Source organism: Coenobita brevimanus, chromosome 51 (assembly GCF_032717465.1).
Source record: "Coenobita brevimanus isolate Jiangsu-jjx chromosome 51, ASM3271746v2, whole genome shotgun sequence".
Taxonomy (NCBI): domain Eukaryota; kingdom Metazoa; phylum Arthropoda; class Malacostraca; order Decapoda; family Coenobitidae; genus Coenobita; species Coenobita brevimanus.
Window position 1 is genome coordinate 26,158,189 of NC_137004.1, and position 22,012 is coordinate 26,180,200.

Here is a 22,012-nt window from a genome sequence, read left to right on the forward strand (position 1 = left end):
CACCAGCCCTAGATACCATCACTTTTGTTTTATGTGCATTTACTGTGGTAGGTGGGGGCGCTCACCATCCACTCACTCAATGTAGTGCTGCTCTCAGGTGTCTGCCCTTTCCTCTCCTCCATCCTTCTTTCCCTCCATCTTCTGTCTTTCTTTCCTTCAGTCTTTCCTCGTCTTTCTGCCAACAGGTGACTTAACATTCCCTCTTCTGTCTTTCATTCCTTCATTCTTTCCTCTTCCTTCTGCCTATGGGTGACTCAACACTGAGTGACAAGCCAAATGGTTTTCTGTACATCAGGAAACCATTTACTACGCTGGATGGTAACCATATAACCAAATTTTGGCGCCTGGTGGTATAGTGGGTAATTATTGTGCTCCAATCGGATTGAGCCGGTGAAGGTTTATATCCAAAGGATGGCTGGGGTTTATTGATCACGTAATGCCACTCAGGGATGAATGAGGTTGGTCACTCTCATCTTAAATGTCAGGACCAACTGCCTAGCCCCAGGCTGCTACGCTCTTAATGGGGCAACGTAGGATTGGATGATGGATGGATGGACAGATACTCTTAAGCCCTTATGCTCCATACCATCTCTCCACTTCCTAAATCTTTCCTGCACCTCCCTTTCATTCTCTGCAGTCAGCACCAAATCATCAGCATACAACATATCCCATGGGAGTCCATTTCTGAAGTCACGTGAGAGAGCTTCAAGTACCATGATAAACAAAAAGGTGCTCAAGACTGACCCTTGATGCACACCAACATTCACAGAAAACGCATCACTCAAGTGTCCATTCACTCTTACCTGGGTGCGAGCACCCACATACATAACCATAACCTCCCTGACCAACCACTCCTTGATCCCATACTTTCTCATTGTCCACTTCACCAACTCTCCAGGGATTGTCAAAGGCTGTCTCCAAGTCAACAAAAACAAAGTACATTTCTCTTTTCTATTCTATACATTTTTCCCGAAGCTGTCGAACAATGAACATGGCATCAGTGGTCCCTTTGCCTGATATAAACCCAAACTGCATCTCATCAATATTCACCCTTCCTCTAATGATACTTTCTAGAACTCTCTCCACTACCTTCCTTCTCATTTTCTATCCCTCATCTGTCTTAGCCCCTAACTCAACAGAATTCACCTTTGGTCATCTGCATGTCAAAGCGAGCGACAGCAGAGAAGAAGGCTGTGCGAGCACTGTTGGCAGTGTAAGTGAGTGTAGGCTCTTCAGTGAAAAGCTCCACCAGCCCAGGTCCCACTATACCTTCACCCTCCCCTTCAGGCTGTTCAGCAAGAACATCGATGAGTATGCTCCCATCATCAGTTTCTTGAAGGGAATGATCTCGAGCTACTGGTTCCTAAAGAAGGGAGGAAGTTTTATTTGTACAAGAAATGTTCAGAAATTATGAGCCACACAATAGCAATAAATATTAACATAAACCAGTTGGCTGAGTGAGATGAATGTAACACAGAATTCACCTGAAAACATGAAATAATTAACAATGTTCTAACATTTTTTTGTACAAGTAACATTATTCAAAACCTACATTACAGCACATACTTCTACCTGTATGACAAATTTAATGGGTTGTTATCATCATCATCCAATCCCACATTGCCCCTTGAGGAGCATAGGAGTCCAGGGCTAGGCAAGTTGGTCTTGACATTTAAGATGATAGTGACCAGCCTCACTCATCCCTGAGTGGCATTACATGAGCAATATACCCCAACCACCCCTTGGATATGAACCTTCAACGGCTCAATCTGACTGGAGTGCCGTAATTACTCATTAAACCACCAGGCGCCAAAATTTGGTTAGATGGTTACCACCCAGCATAGTACATGATTTCCTAGTGCACAGGAAACCATTGGGCTTGTCACTCAGTGTAGAGTCACCCACAGGCAGAAGGAAGAGGAAAGAATGAAGGAAAGATAAACAAAAGAGGGAGTGTAAAGTAACTCGCAGGCAGAAGCATGAGGAAAGAATGAAGGAAAGAAAGACAGAAGAGGATGGAAGGAAAGATGGATGGTGGAGAGGAAAGGGCAGACACCCAAGAGCAGCACTATATCGAGCGAGTGGATGGTGAGCACCCCCACCTACTACTCATCTTAAATGTAAAAGCTTATTGTTGCTGTGACATGCAATCAGTGATTCTCTTTTATTTTCTTTCATCTTAGTTCTCTGCTCAGATACTGTACTTCAGTTTATGTACAATCAGCTTTGTGAATGATCGCAGCAGAGAGTTCCAACCATGTGGCCAATCTATCATGCTCTCAACTGCCATATTTCTCATTATTTTTAACATTTGGTTGCATTTTTATTAAAAAAAAATCACAGTTATCCATCTTCAAATAACTATACAGTAATTTGAGCTGAATTTCATTTCTTTTTTTTCCAGCACTGGCATTTTTTTTCCTTTTTTCCTTCATGTAAAACATAACAAAAGGTGCCAGGAAGAGAGTGGACAATGAGTATGAAAGAAGTTATCAGTACGGGAAGGATAAAAGATATATACCACCCTTGGTATATGCCTGTCCTTTTCAACCATTACTCTGCTTTACAGTGTTAATTTCCCAGTTTTTTATCTTACTTAAAGGTATTCATTTAAATTTACTTACAACTTTTTATAAACCTATTATCCCTTTGAGTACAATGATCCATCCATCCATCAACCAATCCTACGTTGCTCCAGGAGGAGCGTAGGAGCCCGGAGCTAGGCAGTTGCTCCTGACATTTAAGATGAGAGTGGCCAACCTCTCATCCCTGAGTGGAATTATGTGAGCAATAAACCCCAACCACCCCATGGATATAAATCTTCACTGGCTCAATCCGATTGGAGCACAATAATTACCCACTAAACCACCAGGCGCCAAAATTTGGTTATATGGTTACCACCCAGGATAGTAAATAGTTTCCTGGTGTATAGAAAACCATTTGGCTTGTCACTCAGTGTTGAGTCACCCATAGGCAGAAGGAAGAGGAAAGAATGAAGGAAAGAAAGACAGAAAAGGAAGTGTAAAGTCACCCATAGGCAGAAGGATGAGGAAAGAATGAAGGAAAGAAAGACAGAAGATGGAAGGAAAGAAGGATGGAGGAGAGGACAGGGCAGACACCCGAGAGCACCACTACATTGAGTGAGTGGATGGTGAGCGCCCCCACCTACCACACAGTACAATGATACATCAATAAATTATTTTATCACCTCCACTCCATCCTTAACCCTTCACTACAATGACATTCATTTATTCTTCCTACCTCCAGATTATTAAATTCAACTTAAGCTAGAACACTCGTATGAATGGTGTTAATGAACACTGTACAGTGCAGCCTCAAAAATTCAAATCTACAAAGTTCGAAAACATCAAAAAGTTTTAACACCATAATTTACGAAATCTGCAATTTTTATTTCCCAAAATTAGCTCACAAATGGCTGCAGACTCTAGCATCTAAAACTGACAGCTACATTTCTCTGGTACTGATGACCTTACTATAAAGTGTCTGGTCACCCATAATTAAAGCTTTTGTTCCTCCTTGTGGTTAAGAAGCTTCTTATTCTTTTCATCGTCATCATCACCATCCAGACCTCCTTTCCCATCCTAGGGCAGGGTGAGGAGCAGCAACTACCAGACAGCCAAAGTTTGCCCACTCCAATGGGCCACACTTCCATTCACTCACCATTCAAGTCCCCTGAATTCTAGCTCTATTGGATACGCCAAAAACATTCACCACATTCTTTAGCTCCAGAAAAACATATCCAATAGTCAACCCATACACTGTCACGTTATAAAGGGGTGCCAGATCCCTGATCATGCTCTTCTTCTCACAACATTTCCAGCCAGCTCAATCTCTTTGTCAGTCCCCCAGCCTCACCCTCTTCTGTAGCTCTCTTCCTCACACACTCATCCCCCATATCCCGCCACCTTCTCTTTGGCCTACCTCGCCTCCTCCCTCCTTCAAATTTGCTCAGATATACCTTTTTCACCACTCTACTGTTATCCATTGTCTCCACATGACCATACTATCTTGGTACACTCTCTTCGATTCTGGTGTCCACAGACTTCCACACTCTGCCTCTTTCACAAATCACACTATTTCATATCCTATCCGTTCTCTGTATTCCATATACATTCCTTAGTAGTCCCATCTCCACTGCTCTCACTCTTGACTTTTCATGCCACACCATAGTCTCACATCCATTGTTAAAGTTGGCACTAACACTCTTTCATATAAACCTCGCGCAGCTGCAACGTTCAAGGCCTTCATAGCACCAGCTACTTTCCTTCCTTGTGTCAGTCTAATTTCCACTTCTTTTGCACATTTTCCACTCTTTCTATAATTTTTTTTTTTTTTTATAAATAACAGAATGGAGGAAGGAAAAACAAATAAGTAAAAAAAAATAATCCATACACCAGATTACTGGTGTCCCCTGTTCATAAAATATCTGTAACAGACTTGAACAGTTGTGGATTGAAATTTGGAGGGAAACAACTCTGGGGAAGCGAGTTCCAGAGAGATGCAGTTCGGGAAACGAAAGAATTCTGATAGGCAGAAGTTCTGCAATATGGCTGAGTGACATTCCAGTCATGAGCGCTACCAGATGCCTGTGTAGCACGAGGGAAGGCATGGAGAGGTGGCACCATGGACGCAACTTCGTCTGAGCATTTGCCAAAAAAATATCAGTAAAATAATGAAAGGGAGGCAACATTCCTTCTTACTTGCAGGGTAGGTAGTTTATATGTAATGGCAGGGTTGTTAATGATTCTAACAGCTTTATTCTGAATTTTGTCTAGTTGTCTTATTGTAACCTCTCCACAACCATTCCACAAGGGTGAGCAATATTCAAGCTGAGAGCGCATATGACTCTCCTAAATTATACCTAACTGCTCATCGGTGAAGAAGTTACGGACTCTGTACAATAATCCAAGTTTCTTTGAGGGGGTTTTAGCAAGTGATCTGACATGAGAGGTCCAGCTGAGGGCACTGTTAAGTGAGATACCAAGAATTTCAATACTTTTGGAGATAGGAATATTAGTAGCACTGAAGGTAATGTACGAATCTGGCAATATCTGTCTATTAGGAAATTGTATAAACAGTACCCTCGCGTCCAACACGCGTTAGTCCAGCACAGAGAGCAATTAATTAGTATTTTTTAATATGATTTAATTACTGCAACACGAGTGTGTTAGCATAACATGCACAGAGCTCCGAGAAGTGGGCCAAATCCGCAGAGTTCACTCTAGCACGATCACCCCCGGTCCAACACGGTCATACTGGACATTCCCATGATGATGATAGCCAATGAAAACTTCTGATCAAGTAGCCTTCCCCGCCCGCTATCGTGACGTGATCGTGATGCCGCCCAATTAAAAACGCTTCTGCTGTCACATGATGTTTTGTTTACATTTCTCCCGCCACAGAGCCACTCAGTCTCATAATTGCATTGGAAGGTGCTTTTTTCTTGCTGCATTTTCTGCCCTTGTTACTGCATTTTACCCTGCTCACAATGCCTAGGAAGCTTTCTGAGAACCCCAAGAAGCGTCGGCACCTCCCTCAGGCCACCAAGCTAGAAAGCATCGAGAGGAAGAAGAAAGGGGAGAGGAAAGTTGACATTGCCAAGGCCTACAACATGAATGAAGCCAACGTGATCATAATAAAAAACTTAAGACAAGATCCTGGCGGCCGAAGGCTATCACACGGCACTTCATACCAGGTTTGCCGAGGATACGATGGTAAATTGAAACGGTAACGTGGTAAAATTGCCAACGATACCACGGGCATTTGGAATTCATTTGGATGGATTCCTGCCGAGGATACGACGGACAAAACAGTGTGACCAAAACCCAGGCGACTCGACAGAGAATGTACCGTACTACAGCATTGAACATTTAGCCTGACACTGAATACGTATTAATATTTAAGAATAAATATCAATCGCTTTGAAACCCTTCTCATCGGCGTGTGTACCAGTTCATAAACAAAGTTGCTTCTCCTTATTCTCTACCGAGTCACCGACAGCGATCACTTTCCACAGTCACGAGACTGGGCTCTGGCAACAGTGTGAGAAGCATGCACTTTACCGAGGATTACAGGGCTAGGATAGGCAGAAGCAGGACCTTCCATGGCTGTGGACGAAGATAGTGATTCTGAGTGTGATTTCGAAGGATTTATGAGGGAGGTTGAGGAGGAGCAACAGCCATTACCCACTAGTGACACCAGCAGCCATCCTCCGGGGACCCAGTAGGACTACCTACAGCCTTGGATACCACCTTCCATTCCCAGCAAGCCCACCAACACTATCCTAAAAGGTTAGTTATCATTCATAGCACAGTACCATTTATTATAATTACAATAGTACCAATATATGTATAGGTATATGGTAGGTATTTAGGGTGACTTTTCCGAGGGTTGCTGACATAATTCATTTTTCCCCATAAGCTCTATTGTTGGTCCAACACATTTTTGGTCCAACACATGACCCGTGCATGACAATATTACCGTGCTGGACACGAGGGTATATACTGTATTTAGTTTTACTAGCATTAAAAGAGACAAGGTTGTTTTGTCCCCATTCACTGATTGTAGATAGATCTTGATTTATGGAGATGGCTGTACTGAGTTGAGAGGTAGAGATATTAGACTTTGTACATGGATGTCTGAGTGTGAATGAACTATGTAGTGTTGAGTCATCTGCATATGTGTGAATGGGATTGTGGGTGACAGATAAGAGATCAATAATATGAACCAGAAATAGGGTTGGTGCCAGAACTGATCCCTGAGGCACGCCGGCATTAACTGAGTGGAAATTGCAATATACATCATCTACTTTTACTCTTATTTTCCTGTCACTAAGATATGCAGAAATCAAAGGAACACAAGACATTAGTCCATAGCAAGGGAGATTGGACAGCAGGGAACGGTGCCATACTCTGTCGAAAGCTTTAGAGATATCAAGAGCTACTGCATGAGTTTCTCCAAAAAGATCAATTGATTGATGGATGGTATGAGTTAAGAGATTGAGTATGTCAATGGTGGCTCTTTCGTGGCAAAAACCATATTGTCTATCACTAATTAAGTTGTTGGATTCAAGATGTTTAACAATGTGCTTATTATTTAAAGTTTCAAATACCTTACCACGAGAAGATGTGACAGCTATTGGTCTGTAATTGGAGGGGTCAGACGAACCTCCTTTCTTCGGAACTGGGTGGATATTGGCTTCATTCCATGAATTTGGGAATAAAGAAGTACGTATGCATAGTCTGAATAATTTAGCTGGGACAGAGGCAAGTTCAGGGGAACACTTTTTTAAAACAATTGGCAGAATTTCATCTGGGCCTGGAGCTTTGTTGGTAGGTAAATTGTCTAGGATGGATTTTACGTATCTTGTCTGTATCTTAAGTGGGGCAATTTCGGGAGAATCAAGTTCCAGTACTGGGACATTCTGGCTGGTATCGTCTATGGTAGTGTTTCTGACAAAGGTACTGGCAAAGATATATGCTTTCCCACGTGGGTCATTTGTAATGTTGCCATCTGAAGATTTTAGTGGGGGAATGGAAGAGGACTTGTTAAAGTTATTATTGAAAGAATTAAGAGTTGACCAGAATATTCTATTGTCATTAGGGTTGTTAAGTACTTTTGATGATTGCTTTTGAAGAAAGTTTGATTTAGATAGATTTAATACAGCTTTTGCATGATTTCTAGCAATTTTAAATTGGGAGAATGATTCAGATGTTTTTTATTTTAAGCAAGAGTTATATGCTAATGACGTTTGGGCTGTTGCTCTGGCACAATTGCCATCAAACCATTTTGGAGAGTTCGATCTTTTAGTGAACTGTTGATTTGGCATGAATAAATCCATACCAGCTAGTATTAAGTCGCAAATGTGGGACTGGGTAGAATTGGGATCACTAGAGAAGAAAGACTCCCATGGAACATCAGCAAGATAATTTCTAAATCCATCCCAGTCTGCCCTATCAAAGTGCCATCGGGTCACCCTGACAGGTTCAGAACGGGGAGGTGTGGGAGTGTTAACTAATGAGGCTTTGATGAGATTGTGGTCAGAGGATCCAAGTGGTGACAGTACCTCTATCCTGTATTGATCTGGATTATTTGTCAAGAATAAATCCAAGAGATGGGCATTATGGTCAGGATTATCAGGTAATCTGGTTGGTTGCTTTACCAACTGGGTGAGATTAAACGATTCCACAAACAGCTCGCACTCTAGACCAGCTTCGTCAGTCCGGGCAGAATTGCACTAACCATTCAACATTGCGTATGTTAAAATCACCCAAAATGGTAATTTCGGTCCCAAGGGCAAGGTCAATTTACTCAACTGAGTGGAAGAAGCATTGGGGGAACGATAAACTACACAAATATATTTGGTAATGTTTTGACAATTTAATTTATATATTGAGTAATCAAAACTGGATGAAGTGAAGTTTAAAATAGCATCAACTGCATATTGGGATTTGATATAACAACAGGTGCTGCCTTTGTTACGGAAGTTTGTAAGGAGGTGGTAACCGGGAAAACAAAATGGAGATACTGTATATCGGTAGAGGATGAGATTTGTGGTTCTGTGAGGAAAAGGGCCAAAGGGGATATGGACTGAAGGAAAAAATGAACTGAGTTTAAATTTGTGGTAAGGCCGCGGATGTTGGTAAAGAATAAGGCCGCACTGTCACTTCTTCGCTGACCCAGGTATTTGAACTCCCTCACCAATTCCAGTCACTCTCCATTCACTGTAACATCACATTGGGAGTTACCTCTCTCAGTTGCTATCACTTTACTTTTTCCTACATTTACTCTCAAGGCATGATGCTCACAGACATCAGCAAAACACTAGTCTACCAAGTTCTTGTCCGGTATTTGCAAGTAGTACTGCATCATCTGCATACAACAAATTTGAGATACTCCATCCATCACCATTCATTAACATCATCATCCCTCTCTCCATTCTGTTTCGTTTCGTTTTTTTAAGGCTCCACCATGCTTGCATGCATCGGCCTTGGTCACCTAATGGCGGTTCTCCATGCTGCATGATCCATTGCAGCCTCCCCATTCAGTCCCTTAACCCTAAGGTCACACTTACTGACCTCGTCCCATGTCTTTCTCGGTCTACCCCTCATAACCCCACGCCCAATATTAACACTTCTCACCATCCTCACCCAATTATCATCCCCCATCCTCTCCACATGTCCAAACCACCTCAATCTACCTCTCCTCATCACAACACCAATACACTCCAGTCCCATCCTACCTCTCAACTCTTCCAACGTAAACCCAGCCCCCCCCAGACCTTGCACGCAGGGACGCACTACACATCCACTTAATCACTGTTATTTCTGTATGTCTGAGCTGGCAAATATCCTCCTCTTTTACTGCCCAGGTCTCACTACCATACAGCATTACATTCTTAACACATGCTACATACAAAGACCCCGTAGCATGTAGGAAGAGTCCTCTCAATGTCAGGAGAGGCAAGAGCTCCCTGAACTTCTTCCAACCACTTCTCACCCTAGCCACAGAGCTAGCTCCAGCCCCACCTCCACCACACAATATGTCTCGCAAATAAAAAAACTCTTCCACACACTCAAGAGATTCACCAGCAAGTTCAATCCTTTCACGCCTGACAATCTCCACCTGCTCTCCCCGACACGCCGCACACATAAAATCAGCATTATCTCACAGTTTGCCTCTGATATCGCTACATCTCTTGTGCACCCATTTATCACAAACACTGCACAAGATGAAATTACTTCCCACGCCCTTGTGGCAAACTGCACTTGGCCACTCTCCCTCGTCTTTAACGTACATTACTGCCACCAACCCTAGATATCATCACTTTTGTTTTATCTGCATTTACCCTTAAGTCCTTGTGCCCCCATACCATCTCTCCACTTAATAAACCCTTCCTCCGCCTCCCTTTCGTTTTCTGCAATCAACACCAAATCATCAGCATACAATATATCTCACGGGAGTCCGTTTCTAAAGTCACATGAGAGGGCTTCAAGTACCATGATAAACAACATGGGACTCAAAACTGACCCCTGATGCACAGCAGCATTCACAGAAAACTCATCACTCAAATCTCCATTCACTCTTACCTGGGTGCGAGCACCCACATACATAGCCATAACCACTCTAACCGGCCACTCCTCCAAGCCAAGCTTTCTCATTGCCCACTTCACCACCTCTCTAGGGACTCTGTCAAAGGCCTTTTCCAATCAACAAAAACAAAATACAGATCCCTTCTCCTTCCAATATATTTTGTCTGAAGCTGTCGAACAATGAATATGGCATCAGTGGTCCCCCTACCTGGCATAAACCCAAACTACATCTCATCAATATTCACTCATACCTTCTAAAACTCTCTCCATTACCTTCATTATCTGATCTAAAAGCTTTATACCGCTATAATTTCCTCTTTCCAGGGCATCACCCTTCCCTTTATACAGTACACATTTACAATTATGCTCTTCAGCCAATCATATGGTACAACACACTCATAAATAATCATATTTATCAAGTCAGTGACTAACCTCACCCCTATTTCTCCTGAGGCCTTCAACATTTCGGCAGTCAACCCAGACACCCCTAATGCTTTCCTCACCCTCATCCTGCCTATTGCCTCACTCACAGTAGCAGCACCAATCAAAGGCCAAGGGCCAAACACTGGATCTGCTGGCTCCAAACCTTCTCAGTCCCAGTCAAACTCCTCATTCAACAACTGCCTATAGTGCTCTCTCCATGCATCTTTAATATCCTCACTGTTCAGCACTACCCTTCCTTCATCATTCTTCACACATTGCTCACCTATAATATCTCGATTATCCCTCTTCACCTGATTTGCCACCTTAAAAATCATATTTTTCCTTTTCCCATGATTTAGGTTATCAAGCAAAAGTCTGTGACTCAGACTTCACCCTGTATATCTCTCTTCTAGCCCTACACTTGGCAGCCAAGTATTCCTCCTTGCTACCACCCTTCTTCCATTACTCGTGGTTTTATTTCTCTCATCACCCCATTCATATATATACAGTATAACAACCATGGGGACATCACACAACCTTGTCGCACGCCCACACTGATCGTGAACCATTCACTTAGATGCCCATTTACCTTTACACATGCCTCTACCATTATAAAAACTCTTGACAGCACGTAGCAGCTTACCATCTACACCGTACATGCGCAAAACCTTCCACAATCCTTCTCTGTCTACTTTGTCTTATGCTTTTTCCAGATCCATGAATGCCATAAACACCTTATAGTCCTTCTCACAAGTCTTCACTATCTCTCCTACTACAAATATTCAATCCACACCTCCTCCTTACTCTTTATTCATTTTGATCGTTTCAGATTTCATCATAATTGTGGCTCCAAAAAGATGTTCTAGCTTAATCAATTTGTGCAGTGCTATGAAAAAAGTATGCAACATAACAATCCAGCCACAAGCATGCACTATGTGCGCACGTGTTGTGAGATGACTGTGGTGATGGAAACAACCAAATACAACATGAAAACATGAAAGTGCTTAGAAGTTCTGTACAGACTGGAACTAGAGTAAATAACTCTTTGCATATATTCTCCAGGATAGTGATGGTGTTATAAACACAAAAGTATATAAAATAACACTGCGATATGATACAGTTTTTAAGTTCTTTGTCAAGCAAAATTACAGTAAATATCCCTTAATCACGCAACATCACAGAACACCACTTGCCAGACATCATTAACTAACAAATTTTACTCACTTTTGACATAAGTATGATTGTTGGTTGGCAGCAATCTCCTAATATACTTCTCTTAGAAAATCTACATCACTGTTAAACCACTGTGCAACCTATATTTGAGTACATTACCAAGTCACTCCAGAGTAGATACAAATTTTCAGCATCTTTTTCCACTCATTTTATACACAGACGCATATACACACACGTATTGCATCACTATTTGAGATTCCAATATATCTGCAAGATTATATTAAAACAGAATTGTATAGGTGTGCATCATCATAAAAATACATCATAAATAAAACAAACAAATCATTCTGTGTGTGAGCAATGCACAATATGTGCATTGGTCAGGTTGTAAACAAACATCAAAGCTGATCACCCACCAATGCAATGCAAGGTGGTGGTGAAAGACGTGTATATTCGTGTGGTTTTTTTGTGCATACATAAAAGAATGCAAATTATTGTCCCTTAAAACTAATTGATCAATGCTAAATAATAATGAATACAGCTGCAAAGTGTTGCAGAACAAGTGGGCATACAGAAGATGAGGAAACAGAAATATGCAAGAAAAATATATCATGATTAATAAAAAGTACTGTACTGATAATTATCATTTCCTTGAGTTAACAGAGATAAAAGATAGAAGGCAGTGTTATTAAAACCTTGGAAAACAAGATGCCTGAAGCAAGCTAGTTAACCCATGTAAAACAAGTGGGCATACAAAAGATGTTATAAAAATATGCAAGAAAAATACTTCATGGTTAGTAACAAGTACTGTATTGATAACCATTACCTTGAGTTAGCAGAGATAAAAGATAAATGGCTGTTATAAAAACTTTGGAAAACAGGATGCCTGAAGGAAGCTAGTTAACCCATACTACAATGCTCATGACAAAAGCAGATCTAAAATACAAAAATTAAGACACAGATAGCCTGATAAATCTCTCAACCAATCTGCTACCAAATGCCTCAATCCTGTAAGGGGTGGCTACAAACAAATTGCCTCCATGTCATCTTGTCCAATGCCATTTCACTGCCTTGCTCCCAGCTCACACACCCCCTCTCTCATATACCACTCCACTCCATCTCATCCTTGGCCTCCCCCCCCCTCCACTTCACTCGCATACACTCTCCTTGTTAGTCTCTCGCTCTCCATCCTCTCCACATGGCTAAACCACCTCACTGTATTTCTCCTAACACTTCCTATCACATCCACATCCACACCACAACGCTCCTTCACTTCCTCATTTGTCAGTCTGTCTCTCCACATATCTCCACATGCTCCTCTCAAAAAACTCATTTCCACTGTTATCACTCGACTTGTGTCCTTCCAAGAAGGTCCAAGATTCACTTCTACACGTTAGGGTTGGTATCACAATGCTGTCATACAGCGACTTTTTTACTTCCACGCTCACTTTCCTGTTCCTTATCATTGCTTTCAGAGAATCAGCAACCTTTCTTCCTTGTTGTACCCTTTTAAGCACTTCATCCTCCAAACTTGCATCCTTACTCATCACACTACCCAAGTCCTTAAATACACTCACATTTTCCATTTCCTCCTCATCCAAGTTCACTGTACTGTACATTCAGTGACTCCATTTCTCTCGAAGACCACAACTTTACTCTTCCCTACATTCACCTTTTGATTCAGTTTTTTACACACTCTCCCAAAACTCATTCACCATGTCTTGCAGTTCCTCTTTCTCTTTGCTTAACAATTTAGTATCGTCTGCAAACAACAGTACAGGGAGTTTCCAAATACTCCCCTTTCTCATTAGGATCGCTCCAACATCCACTGCCCTACCTTGGACCTCTTTTATAACCCCATCTATATACAGATTGAACAACCATGGGGACATAACACATCCCCGAGAGATGCATTATTTTACCCAGACTGTGCCGCACTAATTCTCATCAACCCAATTACCTTCCCTGAGTCATTTTTCTTGGACTTTTCAATTTAATATTAAGCTGATTTTTTCTCATCTGATCAAGTGTTCCACAGCTCAAACTCTTCATCAACCTCGTCTTTTTGTAATTTATGCCTCCTGGGTGGGTGTGAAGGCGGCGATAAGTCGACAGCACTGTAGGAGTTAGACAGACGTGAATCCGCCATTGCTGGGCTACAAACGAGAACTGAATAACTAAATATGCTGTGTTTGGCAACTACAGTAGGGCAGGGCTTTGCAACAGCTCTGATGGTATAAAGGGAGACTCAATGTTCCCATGCAAACCACTGATGCTTTCTCATGCTTGAAATTATGGCACCGAGACCCATCACCTCATATGAGGCAATCAGCGTGGCCAGGGGTGACCTGCATATCTGACTTACTAAATATGCGGTATATGACAACAGTGGTATGGCAGGGTTTTGCAACAGCTCTGATGGTGTAGAAGTAGACTCAACATTCCTATGGAAACCACTGGCGCTTCCTCGTGCTTGAAATTATGGCGCCAAGACCCATTGCCTCATAGAAGGCAATCGGTATGGTCAGAGGTGGCCTGGATATCGCTCATGTGAGGCGATGAGCGCGGCAGGGGTTAAAATACAAAAATTTCAAACGTCTAAATAGTTTGTGGACACATGCGCTTCAAATTTTAGAAGCTGCACTGTATCTAACCCCAGCAGTTCAAAAGGTCTGAAGTTCAACAAAACTGTTTGATGACTGCAAGAAAAAAGATAAATTCTGTCATAACACTGAATGGATTAGAGCTCACTACATCTTAGGTGGGAAAATAGAACTGGACGATGGCGATGATGATGACCACCTCCATCAGACTTTTTAAACTTTTGGGGTTATAAGGAGCACTACATTACTGAATCATTCATTCATCAGCCAATCCTACATTGCCCCATGAGGAGTGTAGAAGCCCAGGGCTAAGCAAGTTCGTCCTGACATTTAGGATGGGAGTGATCAGCCTCACTCATCCCTGAGTGGCATTATGTGAGCTATAAACCCCAACCACCCCCTGGATATAAACCTTCAACGGCTCAATCTAATTGGAGCGTCGTAATTGCCGACTAAACCACCTGGCACCAAAATTTGGTTATATGGTTACCACCCAACGTAGTAAATGGTTCCCTGGTGTACAGGAAACCATTTGGCTTGTCACTCAGTGTAAAGTCACCCACAGGCAGAAGAAAGAAGAATTAAGGAAAGAAAGACTGAAGACGGAGTGTAAAGTCACAAGTAGGCAGAAGCACGAGGAAATAATGAAGGAAAGAAAGACAGAAGAGGATGGAAGGAAAGAAGGATGGAGGAGAGGAAAGGGCAGACACCTGAAAGCAGCATTACATCAAGTGAGAGGATGGTGAGTGGCCCCATCTACCACTTACTACATTACTGAAAAGGGTTAAAAATAGTCTACATCAGCCCCTTTATCACCAAATGTCTCTCCTTTAAATAAAGCAAAAAGCCAAAACCAAAAATAGGTTATAGTCCACCATATTGAAGGGGTTAAATGCAATGTTGCACCTTAACAGTTCTAGAATGTCTATGTAAATGCTGTAAATTATAATTTAACGTACTAACATAATTAAAACACAAAAATCAACCTTGGTAAGAATGTCCCGGATGTTGAGATCAAGTTGCCTGAAGACATGAGCATGGGAAGCATCTAGTTCCTTCTCAGCTCTGGTATACAAGCTTCCAGCACTGAGGGTATCACCACCCTGCTTTTCAAACTGGATATATGCTAGCCACATCCCTGATGATGTAGGAATATTAAGACAATGAAATTTATGTACATATCTATTAACAACAATCAAACAAAAGTTGACAGGCTTCCACTTAACCATAGGATATATATGTATATATGTTAAATTTGTGTGTATGATAAGGCATCCACAAACTGTTCTCATTGTTGAGTAACCATGGTCTGTCTGGGCAAGCAGACCCATCAACCGAAGATAAGCAACTGCCCCATAGGACCATCTCATGCAATGAACCAATGTTCCCTTGTGGCACCAGAGTGGCTCCACATCATCCCACTACCTTGTTATATAGCTACCACCCAGCAATGTAAATGGTGTCCTGGGTCACTGACAACCAGCAGTCTTCTCACTCACTACCACGTCACCCTAACTGGAAAGAAGGATATTAAAAGCAGACAGGAAGAATGGAAGAAAATAGGAAGACAGGAGGGAAAACACAGAAAAGAACGATACTGGTGAAGAAATAGACAGCACTACATCAAAGCAAGTGAAGAGATGATGGGCACCTCCACCTACAGCTACTGCAAATTTACTTAAGACCTCCCCCCACAAGGTATTAAAAAACACAGAAATCATAGCATATCACAATGTTTATTCATGAAATGCCATTCATTAATATGAAATCATGTTTCCCTTGTTTTTCAGGACCAGTTGGATGCGTTTTGGCATGGAATCACTTAGATCTCTAAAGTAATCTAAGGACATTTCTTTTCACCAAACATTTGTCAGTTTAGTCTTGAGGTTCTCCAGATTGGGTGTCTTCTTCTCTGCAATGATTTTCTTCATCTTTGCCCAGCAGTTTTCAATCGGATTTAGATCTGGACTGATACCATGCGAGTCGAGGACCTCAGTACGATTATCCTGAAGCCATTTTGTCACCTTTCTTGACTTGTGACATGGAGCTGAATAGTGCATGAAGAAGTTGCACCCATGAATAGCAAAAAAGTTTAACAAATGATCTTTCAGAACTTGAATGTACCAGCCACCATTCATCACCAAGTTCTCAGGAAGAAAGTAGAGGCCTCCCCTTCCCATTTCACCTGAAAAACACACACATACCATTACTGATTGTGGGTGCTTAACAGTCGGCACCATGTAAGCAGGGTCATATCAACTATGGGAGGCAGGGCGACGAACCTTGGCAGAATGCACCTGGAACACTTGAAATGTGCTTTCATCGGAAAACATAACTTTTCTCCACTCATCCATTGTCCAGTGTGCATACTTCTTGGCAAACTATATGCGCTGCTTCTGCATGCAGTCAGTGAGAAGTGGTTTCTTGGCTGCGGTGCAGCTTGGCAAACCCAGCTCCTTCTGTATTCGGTGTTGGACAGTTCGAACTGAGACATAACAGCTGGGGATGCACTCTCTTCAATTCTGCTGCTGTCAGTTGAGGATTCTTGATTACTCCCCTCTTCAGAAGCGTACCTGTACCTCTGGAAATCATTGTCATCTTTCCACTGCCATGTTTGTGCTCTGGTATGACATCAGGTGCCAGGCCGTACGCTGCAGTAAGAATCTTCATGACGGTCGACTTTGTGCATCCGTTACGTTCACAAATCATGTTGATAAGGACATTATCCTGCCTCCATGCAATGATACAGACCCTCTCATCCCTTGAGCAATACTTTCCAGGCATGACAACTCAACTCTAGGAAAATAACAGGACAAACAGTAATGCATATGAAAAAAGAGGGAGGTGCAAGCTCAGAGCGACAGGAACATACACTCCCATTCTCGCTTCTGGGCAAGCACTGACGTGCTGAGTATTTCACCACCTCCTGCCAACACCAGAGGATCTGCCTGTTACTTCCTGCCCCAGAAATTCACTTGGTAGGGGTGGAAACACAAAGCAAAGACAGGCAACTCTCCCATAGCAATTGTGTGTGTAGGTCCTAAGACAATTTGTGGTCGGTGTACCACCACCCACCTAATGTGATATGGCAAAAAGCTAGCATTTTAAGGTTAGTGTGGCCAAGGGGTGATCCAAGGGAAGCTCTTTGGGACAGTCTGATGGCAATGTATTTCCCCGGAGATTTAGTGTGGCCACTGGGGTGGCCAGGCATTATTCAGGGTTGGTCAATGCCACCCTGGCCACCCCTCTGGGTATGCTACTGCATTAACCATAGTCTTATTATATGCAAATAAGCTCAGCCAATGATAGCTCAACTACTTCACTAAGATTCAGCATCCACACACTGTTATGAGCAATGGGTGAGGACTCTGAACCTTGTCGAAAATTGATAGATGTTGCTCTTCTAGTAGGCCTATTGTGTGCTTCAGATTATATTCCAAAAGGTAGCCTGGTTGTTGGGATAGTGTCTACAAAATGTAATGACTAGGGGGAGGGGGATGTAGAAACATGAATATCAACGCACTTGACCTTAGACATATGCCTAATACATAATGTACTTAAAGAGGCATCCTCAGCACAATCTTCCGAGTCAACGTGGTAACCACATGATCAAAATTCCTAGACTGGCAACTGAGATTTGTTAAGTACAGCAACAGTTGTCACTCCAACACAAGAAAACAATCCTGGCCTCCAGCTCACTGATGGATTCTGATTTTTATAAAACACTGGTTAGATAACTGGATCTGGACAGTGAGGGCCCAGGAACAAAGCCAGGTACAGGTGTACCCCGGTTTAACGATGCAATTGGTTAAGTAAAAACCCATCGCTAGGTAGGGTATCATATCTCGGGGTAGATTTAACATGTAAAGTACAAGGATGCATTTTTTTAGCCTTGGAGTTTCCCCCCAACCATGTCCTAAACCCACCATAATGAGTCCAAAAAATAAGTTTAAAGCCAATCTAAATGGCCTAACAACTCTACAAGAAGCTAAGCCAAGCCTAAAACCAGCGCCTGCCTAGTCCGTACCCATTCAAGGTCACCGGAGAATGCGATCTCCGACTCGTATTCAAACTCGGTAGAGAAGAAGCAGCAGCACTGTGTACAATTCCATCATCAGATGGTCCCTGGACAATTTTAATAAACATATGTTATGCGTAATAATAATGTATGAATGATGCAGAATCGTCCAAGGTGCAAACTGTTGTCACGGGGAATCAATGATGTTTTGATGGAGAATACTCCTGATGGGGAATGCGATCGATGATGCAATTGGGAAAGCCTTTTCAACAGCCCTTCTTTATGTCATTTTTGTTACTGTTCTGGTTGCTGAGCTCCTTTATTTTCTTCTCTCTTATTTTCTTACATTTATTTAGAAATTCCTTTGTATTTTCAAAGCATTTTTCCTTGAACAGCCCAAATGTAAACATATGATTTATCAATCGATGATGCGATCAGGATAGCTGGTACAAACGCCCCTCTTTATGTCATTTTTGTTACTGTTCTGGTTGCTGAGCTCCTTTATTTTCTTCTTTCTTATTTTCCAACATTTATTTAGAAATTCCTTTGTATTTTCAAAGCGTTTTCCCTTGAATGTAAACACATGACTGATCAATTGATGATGCGATCGGGACTGCATTTTCAATGGTCCCTCTCTATGCCATTTTAGTTACTGTTCCGGTTGCTGAGCTCCTTTATTTTCTTCTCTCTTATTTTCCAACATTTATTTCAAAATTCCTTTGTATTTTCAAAGTGTTTTTCCTTGAACAGCCTGAATGTAAACACGTGATTTATCAATGTCACAGTTTTCATCAATGCACAAAGTATTTACTCTCTTAGGTTTTCATAATTACAGTATTCCATCCATCCATCCATCATCAAATCCTATGTTGCCCCATGAGGAGTGTAGGACCCCGGGGCTAGGCAAGCTGGTCCTGACATCTAAGACAAGTGATCAGCCTCACTCATCCCTGAGTGGCATAACGTGAGCAATAAGCCCCAACCACCCTTTGGATATAAACCTGCACCGGCTCAATCCAACTGGAGAGCCATCATTACCCACTAAACCACCAGGCACCATAATTTGGTTACATGGTTACCACCCAGCATAGTAAATGGTTTCCTGATGTACAGGAAACCATTTAGCTTATCACTCAGTGTAGAATCACCCACAGGCAGAAGGAAGAGAAAAGAATTAAGGAAAGAAAGACAGAAGAGGGACTGTAAAGTCACCCATAGGCAGAAGGAAGAGGAATGAATGAAGGAAAGAAAGACAGAAGAGGAAGGAAGGAGGAAAGGAATGTGCAGACACCCAAAGCAGCACTACATTGAGTGGATGGTGGGAGCCCCCACCTACCATATTTGTTTAAAATTATTATTTTGTATTCCATGATAGGTCAGAAGACAGTTCAATGGTCAAACACGAAATATTCGTTGTTTAGTTGCCTAGTTGTCCACACCGTTTTGTACATCCTCTGATGGGTAAGAATCCGTACCCCAAATGATAGTGTTCACTCCACCTTAATCTGAGTCTAAAAACAGTTTATAAATCAACCTAAACACAAAATTTAAGTCTAGTATATCATCAAAATTTGTTAAAAAAATAAATAAAACGCAAAACTGGAGGTAGGCCTCTGACAGGCAGGGTAGGGTGGTATTTCCACCCTCCTCACTATTCCAGGGTATCGCATCTAGGGGTATTGTAAATCGGGGCTTGTCTGTATTCTCAGCTTCTGTAGTGAAGATCCTTCACGTGGTGGCCCTGTATACCCTGAAGGGAGCCACGCAGCATCAACTTAGGAGAAAAAAACTCCTCCTATTTCCCAGTACCTCACCACAGGAAATACCCTGCTTCAAACTGGTGAAGTGCTAATATCCTAAGTAAAACAACCAAAGAAGGAATTCCTAGAGATAATTAGCACCACATAAAAAAATATCTGTTATGCATTAGTGTGTGTGTGTGTGTGTGTGTGTGTGTGTGTGTGTGTGTGTGTGTGTGTGTGTGTGTGTGTGTGTGTGTGTGTGTGTGTGTGTGTGTGTGTGTGTGTGTGTGTGTGTGTGTGTGTGTGTGTGTGTGTGTGTGTGTGTGTGTGTGTGTGTGTGTGTGTGTGTGTGTGTGTGTGTGTGTGTGTGTGTGTGTGTGTGTGTGTGTGTGTGTGTGTGTGTGTGTGTGTGTGTGTGTGTGTGTGTGTGTGTGTGTGTGTGTGTGTGTGTGTGTGTGTGTGTGTGTGTGTGTGTGTGTGTGTGTGTGTGTGTGTGTGTGTGTGTGTGTGTGTGTGTGTGTGTGTGTGTGTGTGTGTGTGTGTGTGTGTGTGTGTGTTGACAAAGTCTGTGATAATGTCTTGGTGAGATGCTACCCCTAGTGGAAAGTGTGGTGAACAGGGTGCTGCCCCTTGTGAAAGGAAGGTGAAGTGTAGAGCATTACCCCTGAAGTGAAGCTAAATATTGTGAGGTGGCATCAAAGTTGCCAGGAAGCTAGTAGCATCGCCAGCATGCTGCAGATTCTCCAATCAACCATCTCCATCATCATCATCATCAAGAGAATTTGCTGATGTGTTACCTGGGCAACAGGCATCCTCCCTCAATGCAAAGAAGATCACAAAGGACTGGGACACAATGATGGAGATGAAGGGGCTCCTGATGAGGTGGGTGCAGAACCTGAACTGAAGAGGCATGCCACCTGGCTCTCGCCTGATCTGCAGCAAGAAGGCGGTGGATCCCAAGGCGGTGTTCAAGGTGGTTCAACTGCTACAAGGGGTGCGCTGGCCTGTGGCAAGCTGCACTCACTGGTGAAGCTGACAATGCCAACCAAGTACTGTAGCTGCACCAGCATTCCTCAAGGAGCTCAAAGTGCACAAAGAGGAGGGTGGGCACAGCCCTATTATGCCATCACTTTCAATGAAATGGGGTAGTACTGGAAGTGGATGTCATCAAAGACATTCCTGGCACTGAGGGAGAGGAAGGAACATAGCTTTAAGCCTGCAAAGGAATGTATGACGTTTCTCCTGGGGGCAACACTGTGGGCAACAAAGCTGAAGCAGTTCTTGATGTACAGTGCAGAAAATCACCACACCCCAAGAGATTACATCACGGAAAAGCTTAGTGCAATTTGGAAGTCAAACACCAGGGCCTGCCTGACATCAACATTACGCCGCTCCTACATAGCCAGCTACTTGTTCTCCATCCTCCACATCTACGCCAAGGAAAACAACATCACCAACCGAATTCCTGCTCTTTGCTAACAATGCAACTAGCCACCCTGCCTCCATGGATGGCTGAGGACACAACATCAAGGTCTCCTTTCTGCCCACAAACACGACCACCCTACTACTGCACCCTATGGATAGGGGACCAGGGAGTTATTGTTACATTTAAGCTCTGTACCTGTGGCACACTATGCAGCAGATGCTGGATGTGAGAAATTCCCATGAGCATGATAGCATAAAGCAGCTTTGGCATGACTACAATATCCACCACACCATTATCAATATATATAACTGCTGTGTGAAATAAGATGTGACTTCAACAATGAATGGTGTGTGGCATAAGTTGTAGTTGGAATGTGTCAACTCCTTCACTAACAAAATGAAGAAGAAGAAGGAGGAGGAGGAGGAGGAGGGGGGGGGAGTATTTGTATCCACTTTGTTTTCTTTATTGGGCTGTTATTATTGGTTGCCCAGGCTATTTTCTGCCCTGTGTGTGTG

General features: G+C 42.6%; 1 protein-coding gene across 1 annotated transcript in view; it reads right to left on the minus strand.

Moving 5' to 3' along the window:
* Positions 1-22,012, minus strand: part of LOC145400191 (uncharacterized) — a 170,019-nt gene that overhangs the window by 49,050 nt on the left and 98,957 nt on the right. Inside the window, exons 12-13 of the mRNA XM_080272705.1 lie at positions 15,298-15,449; positions 1,147-1,363 (exon numbers count right to left, since the gene is read on the minus strand). Coding sequence (XP_080128831.1) covers positions 1,147-1,363; positions 15,298-15,449 — 369 coding nt within the window. The remainder of the gene's footprint in view (positions 1-1,146; positions 1,364-15,297; positions 15,450-22,012) is intronic.